At 48.4% G+C, this 19,588-nt stretch overlaps 2 protein-coding genes across 5 annotated transcripts; both read left to right on the forward strand.

Annotated features, from left to right (window-relative positions):
- The first annotated feature begins 606 nt into the window (after window positions 1-606).
- On the forward strand, window positions 607-17,398 carry ATRIP (ATR interacting protein). Of its 4 annotated transcripts, none has more exons than XM_061196702.1 (13): window positions 607-888; window positions 2,734-2,864; window positions 3,546-3,716; window positions 5,289-5,407; window positions 6,788-6,945; window positions 8,203-8,298; window positions 8,616-8,745; window positions 8,935-9,624; window positions 15,310-15,446; window positions 15,608-15,699; window positions 16,275-16,355; window positions 16,575-16,827; window positions 17,239-17,398. In XM_061196702.1, the coding sequence occupies exons 1-13, from the start codon at window positions 642-644 to the stop codon at window positions 17,304-17,306; spliced, it is 2,373 nt and encodes a 790-aa protein (XP_061052685.1). In that variant the 5' UTR covers window positions 607-641; the 3' UTR covers window positions 17,307-17,398. The 4 variants fall into 4 exon arrangements, with proteins under 4 accessions (XP_061052685.1, XP_061052686.1, XP_061052687.1 ...); XM_061196703.1 differs by having other exon boundaries at window positions 8,673-8,745; XM_061196704.1 differs by lacking the exon at window positions 16,275-16,355.
- Window positions 17,399-17,560: 162 nt separating this feature from the next.
- TREX1 (three prime repair exonuclease 1) lies at window positions 17,561-19,363 on the forward strand. The gene is made up of 2 exons (XM_061196714.1): window positions 17,561-18,044; window positions 18,357-19,363. The coding sequence occupies exon 2, from the start codon at window positions 18,378-18,380 to the stop codon at window positions 19,320-19,322; it is 945 nt and encodes a 314-aa protein (XP_061052697.1). The 5' UTR covers window positions 17,561-18,044; window positions 18,357-18,377; the 3' UTR covers window positions 19,323-19,363.
- Window positions 19,364-19,588: the final 225 nt, after the last annotated feature.

Here is a 19,588-nt window from a genome sequence, read left to right on the forward strand (position 1 = left end):
CTTTCTTTCTCCAGACCTACCTCAAAGGTACACATTCAAAACATTTACTGTTCTCAAAGATGTGTGCTCACAACAGCTCTATTCATAACTCCTCGCCCAGTCCCACTCTCCCAGACTCCTCCCCAAGAGAGCCTTGGGGTATATGAGAAGTGGGTCTGGCTGGAGAACAGCGAGCTCACAAAGACCAAACCCCTGAAAGCTCCCTGCCTCGATTCACATGTGCACGTGTGAAAATCAGGGCGAACTCCTCCAAGCACAGCTGTGTACCCTAAGTGATGCCAGAGAGCGGGCGCAGAGCCACCTGCGCAGTGGGGCTGGTGAGTTAGCCCAGGTAACTCGGTTCTCTCCTTTTAGACCACCGCCTACTGGGGTCCCAGCCGTCGGTAAGAAAGCGCCAGGCGGGGTGGTGCCCAGAAGGGCGGGGAGCGACCGAACTCGGCAGGCACCCAGTTGAGCACCGCGGCGCCGTCTGATTACGTCATCCCTCCGCGCCCACCGACTGGCAGGTGATTGGCCCGTTGGCGCGGGGGCGTGGCCCCAGCGGCTGAGGCGAGCTGCGGCGCGCGAGCGGTTGGTCCAGCCCTCCGGCCTCGAGGCTACAGGCCGGACTCGGTGCCTTCGGATACCGGCCGGCGGCAAGCATGGCTGGAATCCCCGCGCCAGGCAGCAGGAGGCGGAGCGGGCCCCCGGCACCCAGTCGTGGCCCGCCGCCCAGCACCCAGCACCCTCCGAGCAAGCGGGCCCGGGGCTTCCTCGCGGCCGGCCCCCCAGACCCAGAAGACCCATTCGGCGCACACGGGGATTTCACCGCCGACGACCTGGAGGAGCTCGACACCCTCGCGTCACAGGCCCTGAGCCAGTGCCCGAACGCGGCTCCGGACGTGTCCAGTGAGTGCGCCTTTTCCCCGAGGGTGGTGCAGACCTCGCTAGACCCACTAGATGACTGTGGCTTAGGAACCCCACGACCGCTGTTCCGCTGTCTTGCACTCACACTGCCACTTCACCTTTTAAAAATATACGAACGGTTTGATTTAAGCAGCGGCGTGTCCCAAAAGGTCCTTTGATTTGGGGGAGAAATGTATCAGGAGTGTCAAACAGCCGATTTGGAATACCGAAAGCTAGGTTAACATTTTACTTTAGTTTCTATACTTTGGACCACTAAAGTTCTTAGTTCTTAGCAGAGATCCTTGCAACACGACTACCACCACCATCAGAATCATCACTACCTACACATGGGGACCCATCCTTATGACAGGTTTGGGACGCTTTAGATCTAATGAAGACCACCTTTTCCCTTGGGCCGCATGAGCATAAGAGGGGCCTGGCAGAGGCAAGAGATAAGAGACTCATTCTTTTATACAACCAATAAATCATACTAGGTGCCCAAACTTTAGAAGCTGCAGACACTTAGCAATAAACAAAAGACAAAAGCCCCCTCCTTCATGGAGCTCACACTCATTCTAATGAAGTCTTGTGGGGCTCCCAGGAAGAGAAATCTCTACTTGGATGTCTTACATGCATCTTATATTCCACACAATCATTTCCTGGAAACCCAGTCATCCACCAGCATCTCCAGCATGGTGCCCGGCAAAGCATTCAGAAAACACTCAGAACATTTGATGACCAAATGTTCTGCATGGCAATGACTAGCACCACTCTCCATCATGTAGCACAAGGCAGGCAACAGCTCCCTTTCCTTGACCATGCATCTGATTCCTTTCCAAATCCTGTAACTTTACCTTCTTCATCCATCTCTGGAATCCAACCTCTCTGCATCATCTCTGCCATCTCCCTGATCTGTGTTACCATCACCCCTCCCCGGACAATAGTCTGCTAAATTGTTCCCACATTTCCAGTTATGACTCAAGTCAGACTTTACACCACAGCCAGAGTGATCTTTTCAAAACTAGAATCTCTGTGTCACACACAGATACACGTGAACATCCCTACTGAAAGCCTTTAATGACTTCACACTACTTCTAGTATAAAGATCAAAATGCTTAACAAGGCCAGCAAGGCCCAGCATGGCCTGTCCCTTTCCCTCTCCTTCTGTGGGTTCTAGCCACACTAACCTTCCTTCATTCCTTGAATTCTCCCTGCTTCCTTACAATACAGAAACTGCACATTGCTGTTTCTTACACACTGAGCGTTCTTTCCATCCATTACCCATCGCCACTCATCTGGTTAGTTCCTGCTTGTTCTTCAGCTCTCCATTCAGTCATCACTTACCTGGGGAAGCCTTCTATTCATCCCGTTGGATCAAATCCCCTATTATAGGCTTTCCTATATTTGCTCTTCTCTGCAGCTCTTATAACAGTTGAAATTTTACATTTATTCTTGTGTTTTTGAGTGCCATGTAAGCTCCATGAGTGAAAGGACTGTATCCATTTTGCTCACCATTGTACCTTTCTTTAGAGGCTAAATTGTGCCTGGCATATTGTAGGTGCTCAGTAAATATCGTTGAATAATAGATCACTGAGTTCTGACCAGTGAGATTCCCACAGCACCTTTCATCCTTTAGATGAGACTCTTAAAACTGGGTGCAGAATGGGGAGAGGGTGGCAGGATCTGTTATTTCCTGAGGATTGATTCATGTTCTTACGTTGGAAAATACTTATAGTGCTTACTAGATCTTTCTCTAATTTGCTCTCAAAAGTGATTGTTTTCAGCATTGTCTGGCGAAAGTGGGAAAATGTTGGGTCCTAAAAAGTATACGGGAACTGTTTTCTACAGATGTTCATAAGGTCCCCAGATCAGATGGGATGTCAAAAAATCCTGCAAGGAAAAAGAGAGAAAGTGTTCCAGTTAAAGATAATTTTGAATTAGAGTTACTTCAGGCACAGTACAAAGAGCTTAAAGAAAAGGTAAGTGAGTTAACTTGTGGCTTTTGTAGTTAATTCATTCACTTATGCATGTGTTATAAAGCATTATACAATAAAATATATAAAAGTTTTAAAACAAGAGTCCAGATTCATCCCCATGAATTGGGGGAAAGAAAGCCAGAAAATTTTGGTTGAAACTAAATCCTGAGATTCCTAACAACCAGGGCAAGAAAGGAAACACTGTAAACCATATACAAAAAGATACAAACTTTCTGTTATAGCACTGAGATAAATTTATAGCCTATGTCTTACATAAGAAACACAACATCATAATGGTTGCTATTTTCATTAGCAGTTTTGCAAAAAAGCAAACATTCTTCATATGACTATCTGTAGGTCCCTAGAAAAACCAAGAACATAATGTAGAATTTTAGTTCTGTGAAGTGTGTGACCCAGATTGTTTAATACCTCTTAGAGCCTATAGAATCTGCATGCAGAAGTGACAAGTGTGTCCTTAAGCTATCTTGCTGAATATCCACTGTCCCAGGAATGGGCCTAGCAGATCATGGTGATGTCTGGTTGGTACAGATATATTCTGAGCACTCATTGGTCTGTTGGACATGTTTTAAATGTGTTTCTTCATCTCCCCAGCTACATGTTGAAACAAGTACATATAAAATTTTCCCTTACAAACTTTTCACAACATCAATTTGGGATTTACAGATGAAGGCAATGGAAGAAGAAGCGCTCATTAAAAATGGAGAAATTAAAATTTTACGGGACTCACTGCATCAGACAGAATCCATTCTAGAGGAACAGAGAAGATCACATTTCCTTCTTGAGCAAGAGAAAACTCAAGCACTCAGTGACAAAGAAAAAGAATTCTCCAAAAAGGTGACCCAGAGCATTTGTTTTGCTTGTACGGACATCAGCTTTGCCTGCTCAATGAGTTCCTTTAGAAGCAATGACTAAAGTTGCTTATAAATCTTCCAGGAAGATTTCAACAGTTGTTTGTCTTAAATACTTTCGCTACCAACTAATTGCATGTACTTTTCTCCAGGCTCTGAGGTTTGGAAAAGGACTTAGATGAAACTCTGCTTTGCTGTGGTAGTCTAAGTTACTAGCTCACACTTTGCAGAAACAGCTAAAATTAGTGGGTTTTTTGTTGGTTTTTTTTTGTTTTTTGGCAGATCAGAAACTCAGTTGACCTAGCTTAGGCCAAAAGAAAATGTATTGGCTTCCATAACTAAGTCTGGGAAAACAGGTGTGCTGGGGCCTCAAAAGACTCAAGATTTGCCACGACTCATCTTTATTCTCTGTACTATTGATAGGCTCCATCCTTATGGTAGAGGATGTGTTCTCCAGGGGCTCCTGGGCTCATATTTCATAGCTCCAGAGCAGACTGAAGACTTAGGGTTCCTTATCTCCAAGTTTTAAAATTCTGGGGAAGGCTCTAATTGGTCTAACCTGAGTCAGGTGCCTGCCTCTGAACTAGTCACTGTAACCAAAGAGATAATAGCTCCCATTCAAATCACATATTCAAAGGTAGGAAAATGATGTTTCTTAAGGGAGGGAGATACTGTTCTGGAGAGAAAAGCAGTGGGTGTCCAGTATATACCACTTCCCTTCACTTCCCAAGGCTTCAAACTCAAGGACATGGGCCTTATTCTGCCATTACTTCATTCAGCAAACTTGGCAATCTTTAAAGAAGCACTGACCTGTGCCCAAGACTAACAGCAGTAGTTGCCTTTCCATATACATGATGAAGAGCAAGAGGTTTGCAATCAGACAAACCAGAGTTTGAATCTAGGCTTTATCACATTCAAGCAGTGACCTCAGGGTGATGACTTATGCTCTATGACTCATTTCCCTTATCTGTTCCAGAAAATAACCAGAAGGGCTGTCGTGAGACTTAAATGGTCCTGCCCTTGTGTCTGGTGCTGTGCCTGGGGAATGGCAGCAGTTACCATTGGCCAGAACAGCAGGTCTCCCCACACTGTACAAGGTTTTGGTAAAACTCTTCTAAATACTCAGCCCAGACCTTCAGGAAGACTTGGATTGTGCACCACTATATTCACTAAAAGGTCTACATGTTACCATGAGATATGGTACCTTGTCAAGCTCTGTGCTGGGCATTTTACATTCACCATTCTTACTTAATCCCCCCAACCAGAAGACAGGTATTTATGTTACAGATAAGCTGGAGTTCAGAGAGGCTGAGTAAATGGTGTTTGAACCCTCACAAACTACCCAGCTATAGTTCAGGTCAAAATATCTTTCTAGAATACCATGCCATCTTTCAGGAAGAAGGTTAAAGCTTGCTATTTTAGGACATTTCTGTCACAGCAGACTTTTATACTATCTCTCATTGCTCGTTTTTCCTTTACTAGCTTGAGATTTTGAAGCCTAGAGCTGTTTCTGTATATGTGATGAGGCCTCTATAAGTATGCTTCTTTTGCCTTCCAGCTCCAGTCATTGCAGTCTGAACTCCAGTTTAAAGATGCAGAGATGAATGAATTGAGGACAAAGCTTCAAAGCAGTGAACGAGCTAATAAACTAGCTGCTCCCTCCATTTCCCATGTCAGGTAATGATGGTGCTAGAGGGAGAATACAGTTTTGTATCGTTTAGTAAAAAGTCTGAATAACAATGTCAGGCTAGTCCTGAACAAAGGTCGTTTAGACTCTGCCACTGGGGCATAGATGCTCTTTCCTGAAGGCCTCAAAGATGGTTTGGATGAGACTAGAATGGTTTGGGGCATCATAGCATAAAGGCCCCGCACTCTAGAAGTGCTTCCTCCCTGTAGACTTTATAAACACAATACAACTCCTCGGGATGAAAAGAGGCTGGAAAGATGCTCTCCAAACTTTTGGAGTGGACCAGTCTTCATTTTTATGTAATTTGTTTCAAATAAATGATTTTGCCCCAACTGTATTTCAGTCCCAACTGCTTGGAATATTTTTTCTCATTTGCTGTCCAGCAGTCCCCACCTTTGCTGCAGATGTGATCAGCTTGTTAATGGTCCGTCCCGTCCCCTGCCTGCTAGAGAAGTCTGGCACACTGTCAGGATCAGCCTTGAAATTTGAACAGTGTGGGTCAGGTCGTCTTTTTCTGGCATTCAACATTCTGCTGCCTTTGCTTATTATGGGCAGGGTGTGAAATAGAACACTTCTTGCCTTGAGTAGCCCAGGTAAGACAGGAGAGCAGAGGGAGTCCATCCTCACCTCTCCATACCAACAGGAGGGCCTCAGCATTATCTGATCCAATCAGAGGGTTAAGACTGCTTCTCTAACATAAAGACCCTGGCACCAAGGCACTGGCTCAATTTCCAAGTTGCAAGACAAAATACACCTTTTACTAGACCCTCTTTCTCCTGAAAATCTTTTCATTCAGTCCCTGACTATTATAAAAGAGGTTGTTCCAAACTAGTGGTTACCAGGGGGGAGAGGAAATGGGAAAGAGGCAATATAGAGGGATAGGGGAGTAAGAGGTATTAAGTATAAAATAAACTACAAGGATATATTGTACAACAAAGGGAATATAGCCAATATTTTATAATAACTATAAATGGAGTATAACCTTTAAAAATTATGAATCACTACAGCATATGCTTATAACTTATATAACATTGTATAGCAACTATATTTCAATTTAAAAAAAAGAGGTTGCAAACTGAAAAGATGTTTTGGTGGAATTGGAAATAGTAATGGAATTATGGCCAATACTTTTGGGTGATTGGAAGAAGGTGGAAGCAAATGAAAGATTTTTTTTTTCAACAATTTGAATCAAAATGCCTTGAATTTTGCATTGCTGTCCTGACAAAGAATAACAAACGTGTAATAGATAAAACTTTTGGTCAAATCACCTAGACAGGAAAAGTTTAAAGTTTGTTAGAAGTTTTATAACCAGGTATTTTACATGGTGTTAGCAGAATCATTACTTTGCTTTCATAGTTAACTTTTTCCAGTCCTAGGAAAAGCCCTTCTGTGGTTATAAAGCCAGAAGCATGTTCTCCACAACTTGGAAAACCATCTTTCCCTACAAAGGAGTCTTTTAGTGCTAACATGTCCCTTCCCCACCCCTGCCAGACCGATCCAGGATATAAGTCCCTGATGGGCAAAGAGGGTAAGTCAGTCTATCCATCATCTATTGCTCTATATCAGACTACTCAGACTTGAGCCTTGAAACATTTGAGTATTTATTGTCTCCTCGTTTCTGTGGGTCAGCAGTTCTGACAGCACAGTGGGGATGGTTTGTCTCTGCGGGCACTGAAGGCTTGTAGGGGGCTGGAGGATCTATTTCAAGGTGGCTCACTCACATGTCTGGCAGTGGAATTCCTTTCCACATGTGGGTCTTTCCACAGGGCTACTTGGCTGATCTCATAACCTGGTAGATGGCTTCCTCTAGAGCTAGCAAACCCAGAGAGATAGGTGGAAGCTATCCTTTTTATGGCCTAGCCTCAAAAGTCACATAGCATCACTTCTGCCACATTCTGTTTGTTAGAAGTGAGTCATTGAGTCTGGGCCACGTTCAAGGGGAAGAAAACTAGGCTGCACCCCTTGAGGAGAAGTGTGTCAAAGAATTTGCAGGCATATTTTAAAACCTCCAGTCAGCATCCTTTGCCATGCCAGAAACACAGCTAGTATGCAGGAACATGTGCTCCTTTCATCGCCCAGCTGAGTCCAGACTGAGGGAATGCTACTGCTTTCTAGAGAGACAGTCTAGCATTAGTAGGTTTTCACTCTGAGACTGTGCTATGCCAGTTTATCTTACAATTCAGATACATTGCCTTTCTCCTACCATCAACCCTTTCAAGTCATTAGCATCACGCCACTCCTGAGAACTACAGCTACTCACATTTTTGACATTTAGCAACTTCAGGAGTGGTTATCGGGTAGTGTTATGAGCCCGCGGTGGAGCCCACCAGCCTGGCCGAGAGTCCCAGTCACATTGCTTACTGGCTTGTATGATTTGAGCAAGTCCCTTAACCTCTGTGCCTCAGTTTTCCCATTTGTAAAACAGAGCCAATGATAACACCTCCTGGTTGGGTTGCTGTGAGGAACAAGAGAGCTAGCATGTATAAAGCTCTTACAACAGTGTCTGGCACATAATAAGAATCATATAAAATGCTTTTATGTTATTGCCTGATTTTGAAGTGGGGCAAACAATTTAATTTTCTTTTCCTTTCCTTTCCTTATGCAAGTTCCTGTTTTATATGAGGAAGGCAAAGATGTGAAGGTTCTTGAGTTGCTTTGGCTCTTGTTTTGATCCAAAGTTGAAGAAGTAGAACAATGTATGTTTTAAACTCATTACATTTAAGAGTTTCTGATACACTTGTGCTTTTGTGTTCCAGTTTTGATTAACATATTATCTGTTATTCAGAGAATAAGACCCACAGTCTGGGAGATGACCCGATAAAGCAAGAACAGTCCCAGAAAAGTCCTGTTGACAGCTGGATGCAGAGATCAAACACTCAAGGTACCAGAATGCCTGCTCCTTCTGCAGGAGGCCTGCCTGGGTCCGATCATCCTCTGTGATGCTGCAGTGGAATTGCCTAGGGAACTGTCCTGGGCTCAATCAGCACCCCAGGCAGCGCTTTAGAGGGTCCAGGGGAGTAGTAGTCTGTGACTTAAGCAGAAGACTATAAAATAGAAGGGACCAAGAGCAAGTATGCCTCCGAGCCTTCAGTACCCACAGGCGTCTCAAGGGAACTTAGTGGCAGTTTAGAGGATAGTTGGCATCATAGAAAAGCACTCTCATGTCAGAACCTTCTACAGTCACCTTGTCTTCTGCAGGCTCCATTTTGATAAACCTTCTCCTGAAGCAACCTTTGATCCCAGGGTCATCCCTAGGTCTGTGTCACCTCCTGAGCAGTTGTTCTGAGGCTCCTACCGGCACCCTGTTCCAGCTACCTGGGCTTGGCAGGTAAGCATAAGACTCCTAAAAAGCTTGTTTGGAAGAAGTTTCCAGGAAGCAAGTCCCTATCTGGTCCTGACCGGCCTAGGAGGTCTGCTCTGGGCAGGAAAACTAGAGAATTTAGCAGGCAGGTTGTTTGGGTCCCTTGACCTTATCTCCCTCTCACACTTGTGTGTTTTCTTTTGTGTCTGTTGCTAGTACCTTGACTGGGATTTCAAGCCTGAGGACCACAGGTTCTTGTGATGGGTCATTTCCCCTCTTGGCCCTGAGAGAAGCACAGAACCTGGCACTTACTGGACTGAATCTGGTGGCCAGGAATGAAGGCTCCTGTGACAGAGACCCAGCAGAGGGAGGCGGAAGGGCCTTCCCACTCTGCCAGCTTCCTGGAGCTGTGCACCTCCTCCCCCTGGTACAGTTCTTTATCGGCTTACACTGCCAGGCTCTGCAGGATTTGGCAGCAACCAAGAGAAGCGGAGCGCCTGCGGACTCACCAACACATCCCTCCTGCGTGAGCTCTGGGGTAGAGGCCAGCCCTGAGGACTCACTTTGCAACCTGGAAGGCTTCTCTGTGGCTTCACTAAGCGTTCTTCAGCACCTGGTGTGCCACAGCGGAGCAGTCATTTGCCTGTTACTATCAGGAGCAGGCGCGGATTCTGCTCCTAGGGAAGGAGACCAGAGCCTGGTTGACGGACATGGTCCTGGGGATGTGACCTCAGCCCCAGCGGGGCTTGCCGGTGACCAAGGCCAGCATCCACTATTGAAGATGCTTCTTCAACTTTTGGCTTTCTCTTCTGCAGCAACAGGTCACCTTAAAGCCAGTGTCCTCAGCCAGTGCCTTAAGGTTTTGGTGAAATTAGCTGAAAATGCTTCCTCTGATTTCCTGCCCAGGTATAACGCAGCATGGGAGTCATGATTCCTTGTGGGTCTTACCCGGCCTCTTGAGGTCTGTCCCGTGGCCCCTCTACTTGTTCCCATCTTGACTCGTCCATACTGCTCAGCTCTAAGCCTTGGTTTAGGTTCTTAGCTAGAGTTCTGAAGTGATGGGAAGTGGGGCCAGCAGTTAGAAGAACCAAGGAAGTGGTTTATTTGGCTTAGTTCTGCCTCTGGATAGTAGGTAAGCAAAAGACACATGTGATAAAAGAAGGCTGCTAGTCACTATGGAAGAGTGTCCTGCCCCCGAAACAGACAAAGGCTGAGCCAAGAGGCCTTTGAACCTGGGACATGGATCAGGTGAAGACCAGATTTCACAGCCACATTGAAGTTTAGTTTGGTGGGGTTCCCTGAAGAAGCAGAGGGTGTGTGGAGGGTCTGCAGCTACAAGCTGACCTTGCTGGGCATCTGCCCATCATCATGGTGTCCACCACTGGCATGAGCCACAGGTTACTTGCTCTTCTTTTAAGGTTTGTTGCAGAACACTGTTGTCATAAATTCCTAGCTTGGGATTCCAGACCCTCAACACTGGGAAGGTAAACACCACCCAGCCAATCCCCTCGTCCTGTAATCCCATCTCCCCCTCAGCATTCCACCAAGAGGCCAATTCCTCTGTTGGATGTATCTTAAGCCTTTTTGTCTCTGAACTCAGAATACCTGTTTGCTAAAAACACTTCTGGATCCTGGTTTCCATATGAATATATTCTGGCTTGTCTGGTGCATCCTAAAGGTGGTGCTCAGAGCTAGACACAGTGTACTGCAGAGTAGTGTGAGCATCAAGGTAGGCACGTTACCATCACCCAGGTGACTGGCAGGGGGCCCAGCTCATGGTGGCTGATTGCTTCTTTTTTTTATTTATTTATTTTTTTTGAGTCTTCTCTTTCCTTTTATTTTTTTTAATTCCATAGTGCTTTACAATTTTCAAAAGTTTCACACACGATTTCGTATAATCCCATAACAATGCTTTTTTTTAATCCCCTACCCCTATATTGCCCTTCCTCCCTTCCCTCTCCCCACTGGTAACCACTAGTTTGTTTTCTGTATCTGTGAGCCTGTTTCTTTTTTGTTTTATTCACTAGTTTGCTGTATTTTTTAGATTCCACATATGATATCATACAGTATTTGCCTTTCTGTCTAACTTATTTCACTTAGCATAATGCCTTCCAAGGCCATCCATATTGCTGCAAATGGCAAAATTTTGTCTTTTTTATGGCTGAGTAGTATTCCATTGTGTGTGTGTGTGTGTGTGTACACGTGTACCACATCTTCTTTATCCATTCATCTGTTGATGGACACTTAGGTTGCTTCCATAACTCGGCAATTGTAGGTGATGCTGCTATGAACATTGGGGTGCATGTTTCTTTTCAAAGTAGTGTTTTCGGTTTTTTTCAGATATATACCCAGGAGTGGAATTGCTGGGTCACATGGTACTTCTACTTTTAATTTTTTGAGAAACCCCTATACTGTTTTCCACAGTGGCTGCACCAATTTACATTCCGCCAACAGTGTAGGATGGTTCCCTTTTCTTCACATTTGTTATTTGTGTTCTTTTTGATGATAGCCATTCTGACTGGTGTGAGGTGATATCTCATTGTGGTTTTGATTTGCATTTCCCTGATGATGAGTGATATTGAGCATCTTTTCATGTGCCTATTGGCCATCTGGATGTCCTCTTTGGAAAAATGTCTTTTCAGTTCTGCCCATTTTTTGATTGGGTTGTTTGTTTGATGTTGAGTTGTATGAGTGTTTGTATATGTTGGATATTAACCCCTTATCGGTCATATCATTTGCAGTTATCTTCTCCCATTCAACAGGTTGTGTTTTCATTTTGTTGACGGTTTCCTTTGTTGTGCAAAAGGTTTTAAATTTAATTAGGTCCCATTTGTTTATTTTTGCTTTTGTTTCCTTTGCTCTAGGAGATGGATCCAAAAAAAAAAAATTGCTGCTATTTATGTCAAAGAGTGTTCTGCCTATGTTTTCCTCTAGGAGTTTGATAGTATCTGGTCTTCCCTTTAGGTCTTTAATCCATTTTGAGTTTATTTCTGTATATGATGTTAGAGAATGTTCTAATTTCATTGTCTTACAAGTAGCTGCCCAGTTTTCCCAGCAGCACTTATTGAAGAGACTGTCTTTTCTCCACTGTATAGTCTTGCCTCCTTTGTTACAGATTAAATGACCTTAGGTATGTAGGTTTATTTCTGGACTCTCTATTCTGTTCCATTGATCTATGTGTCTGTTTTTGCACCAGTACCATACTGTTTTTTTTTAGCTTGAGATTTTAATTTTATTTATTTATTTATGGCTGTGTTGGGTCTTCGTCTCTGTGCGAGGGCTTTCTCTAGTTGCAGCAAGTGGGGGCCACTCTTCATCACGGTGCGTGGGCCTCTCACTATCGCAGCCTCTCTTGTTGCGGAGCACAGGCTCCAGGTGCGCAGGCTCAGTAATTGTGGCTCACGGGCCTAGCTGCTCAGTGGCATGTGGGATCTTCCCAGACCAGGGCTCGAACCCGTGTCCCCTGCATTAGCAGGCAGATTCTCAACCACTGCGCCACCAGGGAAGCCCTACCATACTGTTTTGACTACTGTAGCTTTGTAGTATAGTCTGAAGTCAGAGAGTATGATTCCTCCAGCTCTTTTCTTCTTTTTCAAGATTATTTTGGCTGTTTCAGGGTCTTTAATATTTCCATATAAATTTAAAATTTTATTCTAGGTTCTGTGAAAAATGCCATTGATAACTTGATAACAATTGCACTGAATCTGTAGATTGCCTTGGGTAGTATAGCCATTTTGACAGTATTGATTCTTCCAATCCAAGAACAGTGTATATCTTCCCATTTATGTCGTCTTCAATTTCTTTCATCAGTGTCTTATAGTTTTTGGAGTACAGGCCTTTTGCCTCCTTCGGTAGGTTTATTCTTAGGTGTTTTATTCTTTTTGATGCGATGGTAAATGGGATCGTTTCCTTAATTTCTCTTTCTGATAGCTCATTGCTAGTGTATAGAAACGCAACAGATTTCCGTACATTAATTTTGTATCCTGCAACTTTACCGAATTCATTGATGAGCTCTAGTAGTTTTCTGGTGGCATCTGTAGGATTTATGTATAGTAGTATAATGTCATCTGCAGACAGTGACGTTTTTATTTCTTCCTTGCCAATTTGGATTCCTTTTTATTTCTTTTTCTTCTGATTGCTGTGGTTAGAACTTCCAAAACTATGTTGAATAAAAGTGGTGAGAGTGGTCATCCTTGTCTTCTTCCTGATCTTCGAGGAAATGCTTTCAGCTTTTCACCAATGAGTATGATTTTTTTAAATTTTATTTATTTATTTATTTGGGCTGCGTTGGGTCTTAGTTGTGGTATGTGGGATCTTCGTTGAGGCATGCGAGATCTTTAGTTGCAACGCATGGTCTCTTCATTGTGGCACGCAGGCTTCTCTCTAGTTGTGGCATGTGGGTTTTCTCTTCTCTAGTTGTGCGTGCAGGGTCCAGAGCTTGTGGACTCTGTAGTGTGGCGCGCAGGCTCCAGAGTGTGTGGGCTCTGTAGTTTGCAGCATGTGGGCTCTCTAGCTGAGGCGCACGAGCTTAGTTGCCCTGAGGCACGTGGGATCTTAGTTCCCCGACCAGGGATCGAACCTGCATCCCCTGCTTTGGAAGGCGGATTCTTTACCACTGGACCACAAGGAAAGTCCCTACCAATGAGTATGATGTTAGCTGTGGGTTTTTCATATATGGCCTTCATTATGTTGAGGTATGTTCCCTCTATGCCTACTTTCTGGAGTTTTTCTCATAAATGGATGTTGAACTTTGTCAAAAGCTTTTTCTGCATCTATTGAGAAGATCACATGGTTTTTATTCTTCAGTTTGTTAATGTGGTGTATCACATTGACTGATCTGTGGATATTGAAAAATCTTTGCATCCCTGTTTCTTATTTTTTAAATGAATGAATTCCAGGAACCACATTTTTAGCAGTTCTCTTGGTAGATATATCATCATTCTATTCCTGTTGAGCTTGTCCACAATAACATCAAAAAACAGCCATTTAATGGGTGCTTACTGCAGGCCAGACACAGATGCCTTCTGTTCACTAGCTTGGGTGGCACCCTCAGAGCCCTGTGTCTTCACGCCCAGCACAGAGCCTGGCTCACTGTGAGCACTCAGTGTTTGTTGAATGAATAAACCCCATGTTGGGGTAGGGAAACTTGTCTGAAACCCCAGAGGGAGTGTGCTAGATCAGCCAGTTAGGCTCCTGAATCATTGTTCTTGATCACTGTCTGATGCCACCTCCCACGCAGTGCTTCTCCTCTGAATTCCTTCATGCTTGCAGGCTGAACCCCATTACCACACAGCTTCTTGTTCCCCTTGAAGTAAAAGCCAGGGACAGGTGCTACCAAGGCTCCATAGCAGTATGCGATACAACACGAGCAGCCAGGCAGGCTGTGATCTCCTATGAAAGGCACCACTGCCCACCCAGGCTTGAGGGCACATCATCCCCTCAGACTCTTGTCTTCCCACTGCATCTGTTTTAGGGGTAGGTCCAGCGTAGCTTCCCAGGTACTGGCATGGCAGGCGCTTTTGAACAAAAATTTCTCATCCCCAGCTCAGCCAGGGCAGCATGACTTATTTGTTGTGCATTTAGGGGCTGTGCCAAAAAAAAAAAAATTCATTTAAAAAGAAGGCTCCGATGCTATCAAAAATAATTTGGAAACCACTGTGTTGTATATAAAGATGGATTTTTTTAGTTTCAGGGGGCCACTTCTGGCCTAATAATGAAATTAGGTATTAACCGGTTAAATTCCAGTTTCCCACAAAGTTCCACACTCCCTGGTGACTAGAAACATTCAGCTTGTCTGTCATACAGAATTTGCTCTAAAATGAGTTCGCCCCAAATAGACCTTGCTTCCTAATGGTGTACAAGGAATATTCTTAACCCTCGGTGCCGTGTGCATGAAAAGGGACATACCCGCAGAACTGCCCCTCCCCCCACCCACGAGGCTGTGTGGGTTGAGCAAAAAGCAGTGCTTGTCTTGGGACTCGGTTCCTTGGTAATGAATGCGCCATCCCTTTGCCCACAAGACCAGGGGGAGAGTGCCCAAGCCCCTCACCATGCACACCCTGAGTGCGTACCTTCTCATACGTGGCGGCAGAGGAGCTGGTGTTTCCCGACAAGTGGGGAAAATGAAGTCTTCCTTGCCCAGCGAGTGGTCTCGTAAGATCCAACCATAGCCAAGTCCACATTGTCACTGCTGACACCTGGCCAGTCCTCTGGCGGTGGGCACAGGACATTTCTCTCACACTCAAGGTGAACCTGCCTCCCTGTTTGGGAGCAGAGGCAGGAAGGAGCCCAAGAGCAGTATGGAGGCCGGCACCCGAGGTCCAGGGGGGCACCTCGTATTTGCTGGGTGGCACTGTGCCAGGTAAGGGCCTGTCATCTCTAAGCCACAGCAGTCCCACAGTGAAGGGTAGTACCCACTCGTTCACCTGAAACAAGTATCAGCAAGTAGGGTGGCATTTGAACCCAGGTCTGTCTGAATCGAGTCTCCTTTTTACTGGCCTCTTCAATTTCCTGTTGCCTACCGTGAAAGGTGAGGGTGAGTTATGGGATTGGCTTGGAGGTGTCACGTCTCTCTGGGGCCCTGTGTTTCAGGTTCCAGTGCGTGTTCCGGGTGCTGCCACAGTGCCTGCGCCCAGAGACACCCCTGCCTAGTGTGCTGCTGACTACTGAGCTCCTGTCCCTCCTGGTGGACCATGAGAAGCTTGCACCTCAGCTCTGCTCCCACCCGGGTAAAGCAGGCCAGGGGCGCGCGTCTGGACTACTCCTGCAGCTTGGAGGGAAGGGTGGTGGCAGGGGCAGGTCCGGGGCCTCCTGAGGGCTTCTGCAGCTTGTACCTCAGGCACTGGGTGAGAAGGCGGATCCTGAGTGAGAGGTGGGGTGTCCTTTCCAGAAGGCTGCCTCCTGCTGTTGCTGTACATGTACATCACATCGAGGCCTGACAAAGCTGCCTCAGAGACACAGTGGCTTCAGCTGGAACAAGAGGTAAAGACACCAGAGCCCCTTTTGTGCTGCTCACCACCCCACCCCACTCCACCCCACTCCATCCCACTCCATCCCACTCCATCCCACTCCACCCCACTCCACCCCACTCCATCCCACTCCATCCCACTCCACCCCACTCCATCCCACTCCATCCCACTCCACCCCACTCCACCCCACTCCACCCCACGTAAGAGCCACTCTTCTCCTTCCTCTGGGAATTAAAGGAAGCTTTAATTCATTTTGGTAATGCGTTGAGCCACTAGCAAGGTAAACTCATTTGGGGGGGCTCCATACTCCACAGATACAGTACAGTCGGAGCCCAGGGTATCCTGGGACTTGGCAAGGTTGCCTGGTGGCTGGAGGTGGGCATGGAGGCAGGTGGGTCAGTGGTGAGACACAGGTGTTGGTCCTGAGCGTCTCCTGGGAAGGTCCCAAAACACTACCACCTCTTGGATCCCATTAGTGCAGACAAGCAGTTGCTGAGGCAGCTGGAGCTCTTGTAGAAGCCTGAGAAAGCCCTCGCTGTGACCAGGGCCTCATTGTGCCATGGATGGGACAGTCTGTTCTTGTTCTAGGCTGTGTGGCTCCTGGCTAAGCTTGCTGTGCAGAGCCCCTCCTCCCCAGTCACTGGTTCCAGCTGCCAGTGCAACGTGGAGGTGAGTGCCGGGGGCAGGCAGAGGCCGACAGCGGGCAGCTCTGTTGGCGGATGACAGGGCCCTGTGAAAGCATCCCACGCTCCTTCACCAGGGCTAGACCCTGGTGCCACTGCTCAGAACCTTCCTCACCCGGGTGGCTAGGAAAGATGCTGCCCAGCTAAGCAGGTTGTCAGGGTGCAGGGACCACCTGACCTGACCTCAGCCTGCGCCCTCCCCCAGGTGGTCAGAGCACTCACGGTGATGCTGCACAGACAGTGGCTGACAGTGCGGAGGGCAGGGGGGCCCCCGAGGACTGACCAGCAGAAGCGGACGGTGCGGTGTCTGCGGGATACAGTGCTGCTGCTGCACAGTCTGTCCCAAAAGGACAAGCTTTTCACTGTGCACTGCGTGGAGGTCCTGCATCAGTACGACCAGGTGATGCCAGGGGTCAGCATGCTGATTCGAGGGCTTCCTGACGTGACAGGCTGTGAAGGTGAGCCTGCAGGAGGGCCCCTCCCTGCCCCAGCCCACATGTGGAGTTTGCCCTGAAGTTCGTGGACAAATCAGACTACCTGGCCTTAGGTCAGCAGCGCTCCATCCACACAGCCTTTGCCGGCACTGGAGCCATTCTTTTCTTCCCGCTCCGGTTCGTCTCTCAGCATATCAGCCTGCCTTTTGCTCATATCTACTGAGTCGGCCTAGCAGAGCCACGGTTTTTCCAGAAACATCCCTGTCTGAATTGCCTTTGTATTATTTTGCTTGCAGTAGCTGAGGGAGCAAGGCCTGGGCGTGGAATGGACTGCTTAGTTCCTGTGGGCCTGGTGGGGAGGAGAGGTGGGACCTCCCCCAGTCCCAGCACCTTCAGGCAGGCCTTCACCACAGAACCCTCTTGTTTTTGGCTCAGAGGCAGCCCTGGATGATCTCTGTGCCGCGGAGGCCGATGTGGACGACCCCGAGATGGACTGTGGCTGAGGCCTGTGAGCATCGAGCCACATGGTGGCACCAGCACCACTACTTTCCTTACCTCATCCCCTGATTAAAAGCAGTGACTGGCTGTTAGAGAACAGGCCAGCCTTATGTTTCCTGAGTCTGATCTGTGTCGGCTAAGTGGGAGGGACAGAGCAGGAGGGGGACCCAGGGAAGGCTGAGATCCTTCTTCCTGTTCCTGGCCGGCAGCCCCATGGTAATGAATCTGCTTTGAGGAAGGAGCCCTGCCTTGCCCTGCCCTGCCTGTGGAATTGTCCTGAGTCATCACTTTGCCAGAGGCCATGGGAAGAAACCATTGTGTGGCAGGGAAGAAGGTGGCCCTAAGCCCAGGCCTAAACCAGGGAGGCCTGGGAAAATGGGGCCAAGGGGTGGGTGCAAAATGGCCATGGCAGGGGTTCCCAGCAGGCTCGAGTCCTGGAGCTAGCCTGCCCCATAGCCCTGTCCTCCCGGTGTGAGGGCGTGAGGGCCCTGGTGCGTTGTGCCAGCCAGCAGGCCCACAGCAAGAGGTCTGAGAAGGCCTTTGGGGATAGCACTGTGGGTGCCTGGGGAGGGACGGGTGTTGGCAGGAGGGACAGCCCAGGCAGGCTGACAAGCGGGGCGGGCCTTACTCACACCAGCCGCTGGGCGGGCTCAGGCTGAGTTTCACTTCCCGCCACTGCTGCCAGCAGCAAGAACCAGCTGGAGAGCGTGCACCCTGAGTCACTGCTGCCTGTCTGCTACTCGGTAAGTGAGGACCCCCGAGGGGAGGGGGTAGGGTGGGAGGGCCATGGGTACCTGCCCCACCAACCCCCACCGGACTAAGTGGGCACTAGGGGGAGGAGCCAGGCCTTCCCTTGAACAGAAAACAGTGTGCTGGTCCCACTAAGAAAGCCACCCCACCCTCTCTGGCTTCCTGCCCTGAAAATGGGTCCTGGAGCTCAGCAACAGTGCCTGCCCATGCAGGGAAGGCCAGAGGGGTGCTCCTGCCCACCCCACTTGCCTTACCCCTTATCACTGGGCACCCACACCCACCCCCCACCCCATGCTCCTCCCCAGGCTCAGCGGCAGATACCCACCATGGGCTCGCAGGCCTTGCCCCCGGGTCCTGTGCAGACCCTCATCTTCTTGGACCTGGAGGCCACTGGCCTGCCCTTCTCCCAGCCCAAGGTCACAGAGCTATGCCTGCTGGCCATCCACAGATGGGCCCTGGAGAGACTTCCCACCCCTCAGGGGCCTCCTTCAACAGTGCCCCCACCACCCCGGGTGCTGGACAAGCTCTCCCTGTGCGTGGCTCCGGGGAAGGCCTGTAGCCCTGCAGCCAGTGAGATCACAGGCCTGAGCACAGCTGTGCTGGCTGCACACGGGCGTCAATGCTTCGATGCCAACCTGGCCAACATGCTCCAAGCCTTCCTGCAGCGCCAGCCACAGCCCTGGTGCCTCGTGGCACACAACGGTGACCGCTACGACTTCCCCCTGCTCCAGGCAGAGCTGGCTGTGCTGGGCCTTGCCAGCGCTCTGGACGGCGCCTTCTGTGTGGATAGCATTGCTGCCCTGAAGGCCCTGGAGCAAGGTGGCAGCCCCTCAGAGCACGGCCCAAGGAAGAGCTACAGCCTGGGCAGCATCTACATGCGCCTGTACGGGCAGGCCCCACCAGACTCACACACAGCCGAGGGTGACGTCCTAGCCCTGCTCAGCATCTGTCAGTGGAGGCCACAGGCCCTGCTGCGGTGGGTAGATGCTCACGCCAGGCCCTTCAGCACCGTCAAGCCGATGTATGTGGTCACAGCCTCAACTGGAACCAGCCCAAGGCCATCTGCTGCTACGGCCACTGTACCCCTGGCCAGAACCAGGGACACCAGCCCCAACCGTGGTGGAAACAGGAACCCTAAGCCCCTTTCCCCAGTGAAGAGCCCTGGAGCCCCACCCAGGGAGGGACTGCTGGCCCCACTGGGCCTGCTGGCCTTCCTGACCTTGGCAGTAGCCACGTTGTATAGGCTGTCCTTGGCCATACCCGGGCAGTAGGCCAAGAAAGAAATTCTGACTAATAAAGACCCTCCACAGCACCGAGTGATCACTCACCTCTACCCTCCGTGGCAGCCTGAGAGCCTCCCGCACTTCTGCCCACACTGAGACACCTGGGGCCGGGGGCACAGGAAGTGGCAGTCTTTGTCCATCACCCTCCCTAGCAGGATGGTCAGACGTCTGAGCCCAGTAAAAGTAGGGAAAACAAGGAACTTCAAATACTGGATGGAAATGATACCTAGCCTAAAACCCAATCCCAGCAGCCA

The sequence above is a fragment of the Eubalaena glacialis genome, chromosome 7 (assembly GCF_028564815.1).
Source record: "Eubalaena glacialis isolate mEubGla1 chromosome 7, mEubGla1.1.hap2.+ XY, whole genome shotgun sequence".
Classification (NCBI taxonomy): domain Eukaryota; kingdom Metazoa; phylum Chordata; class Mammalia; order Artiodactyla; family Balaenidae; genus Eubalaena; species Eubalaena glacialis.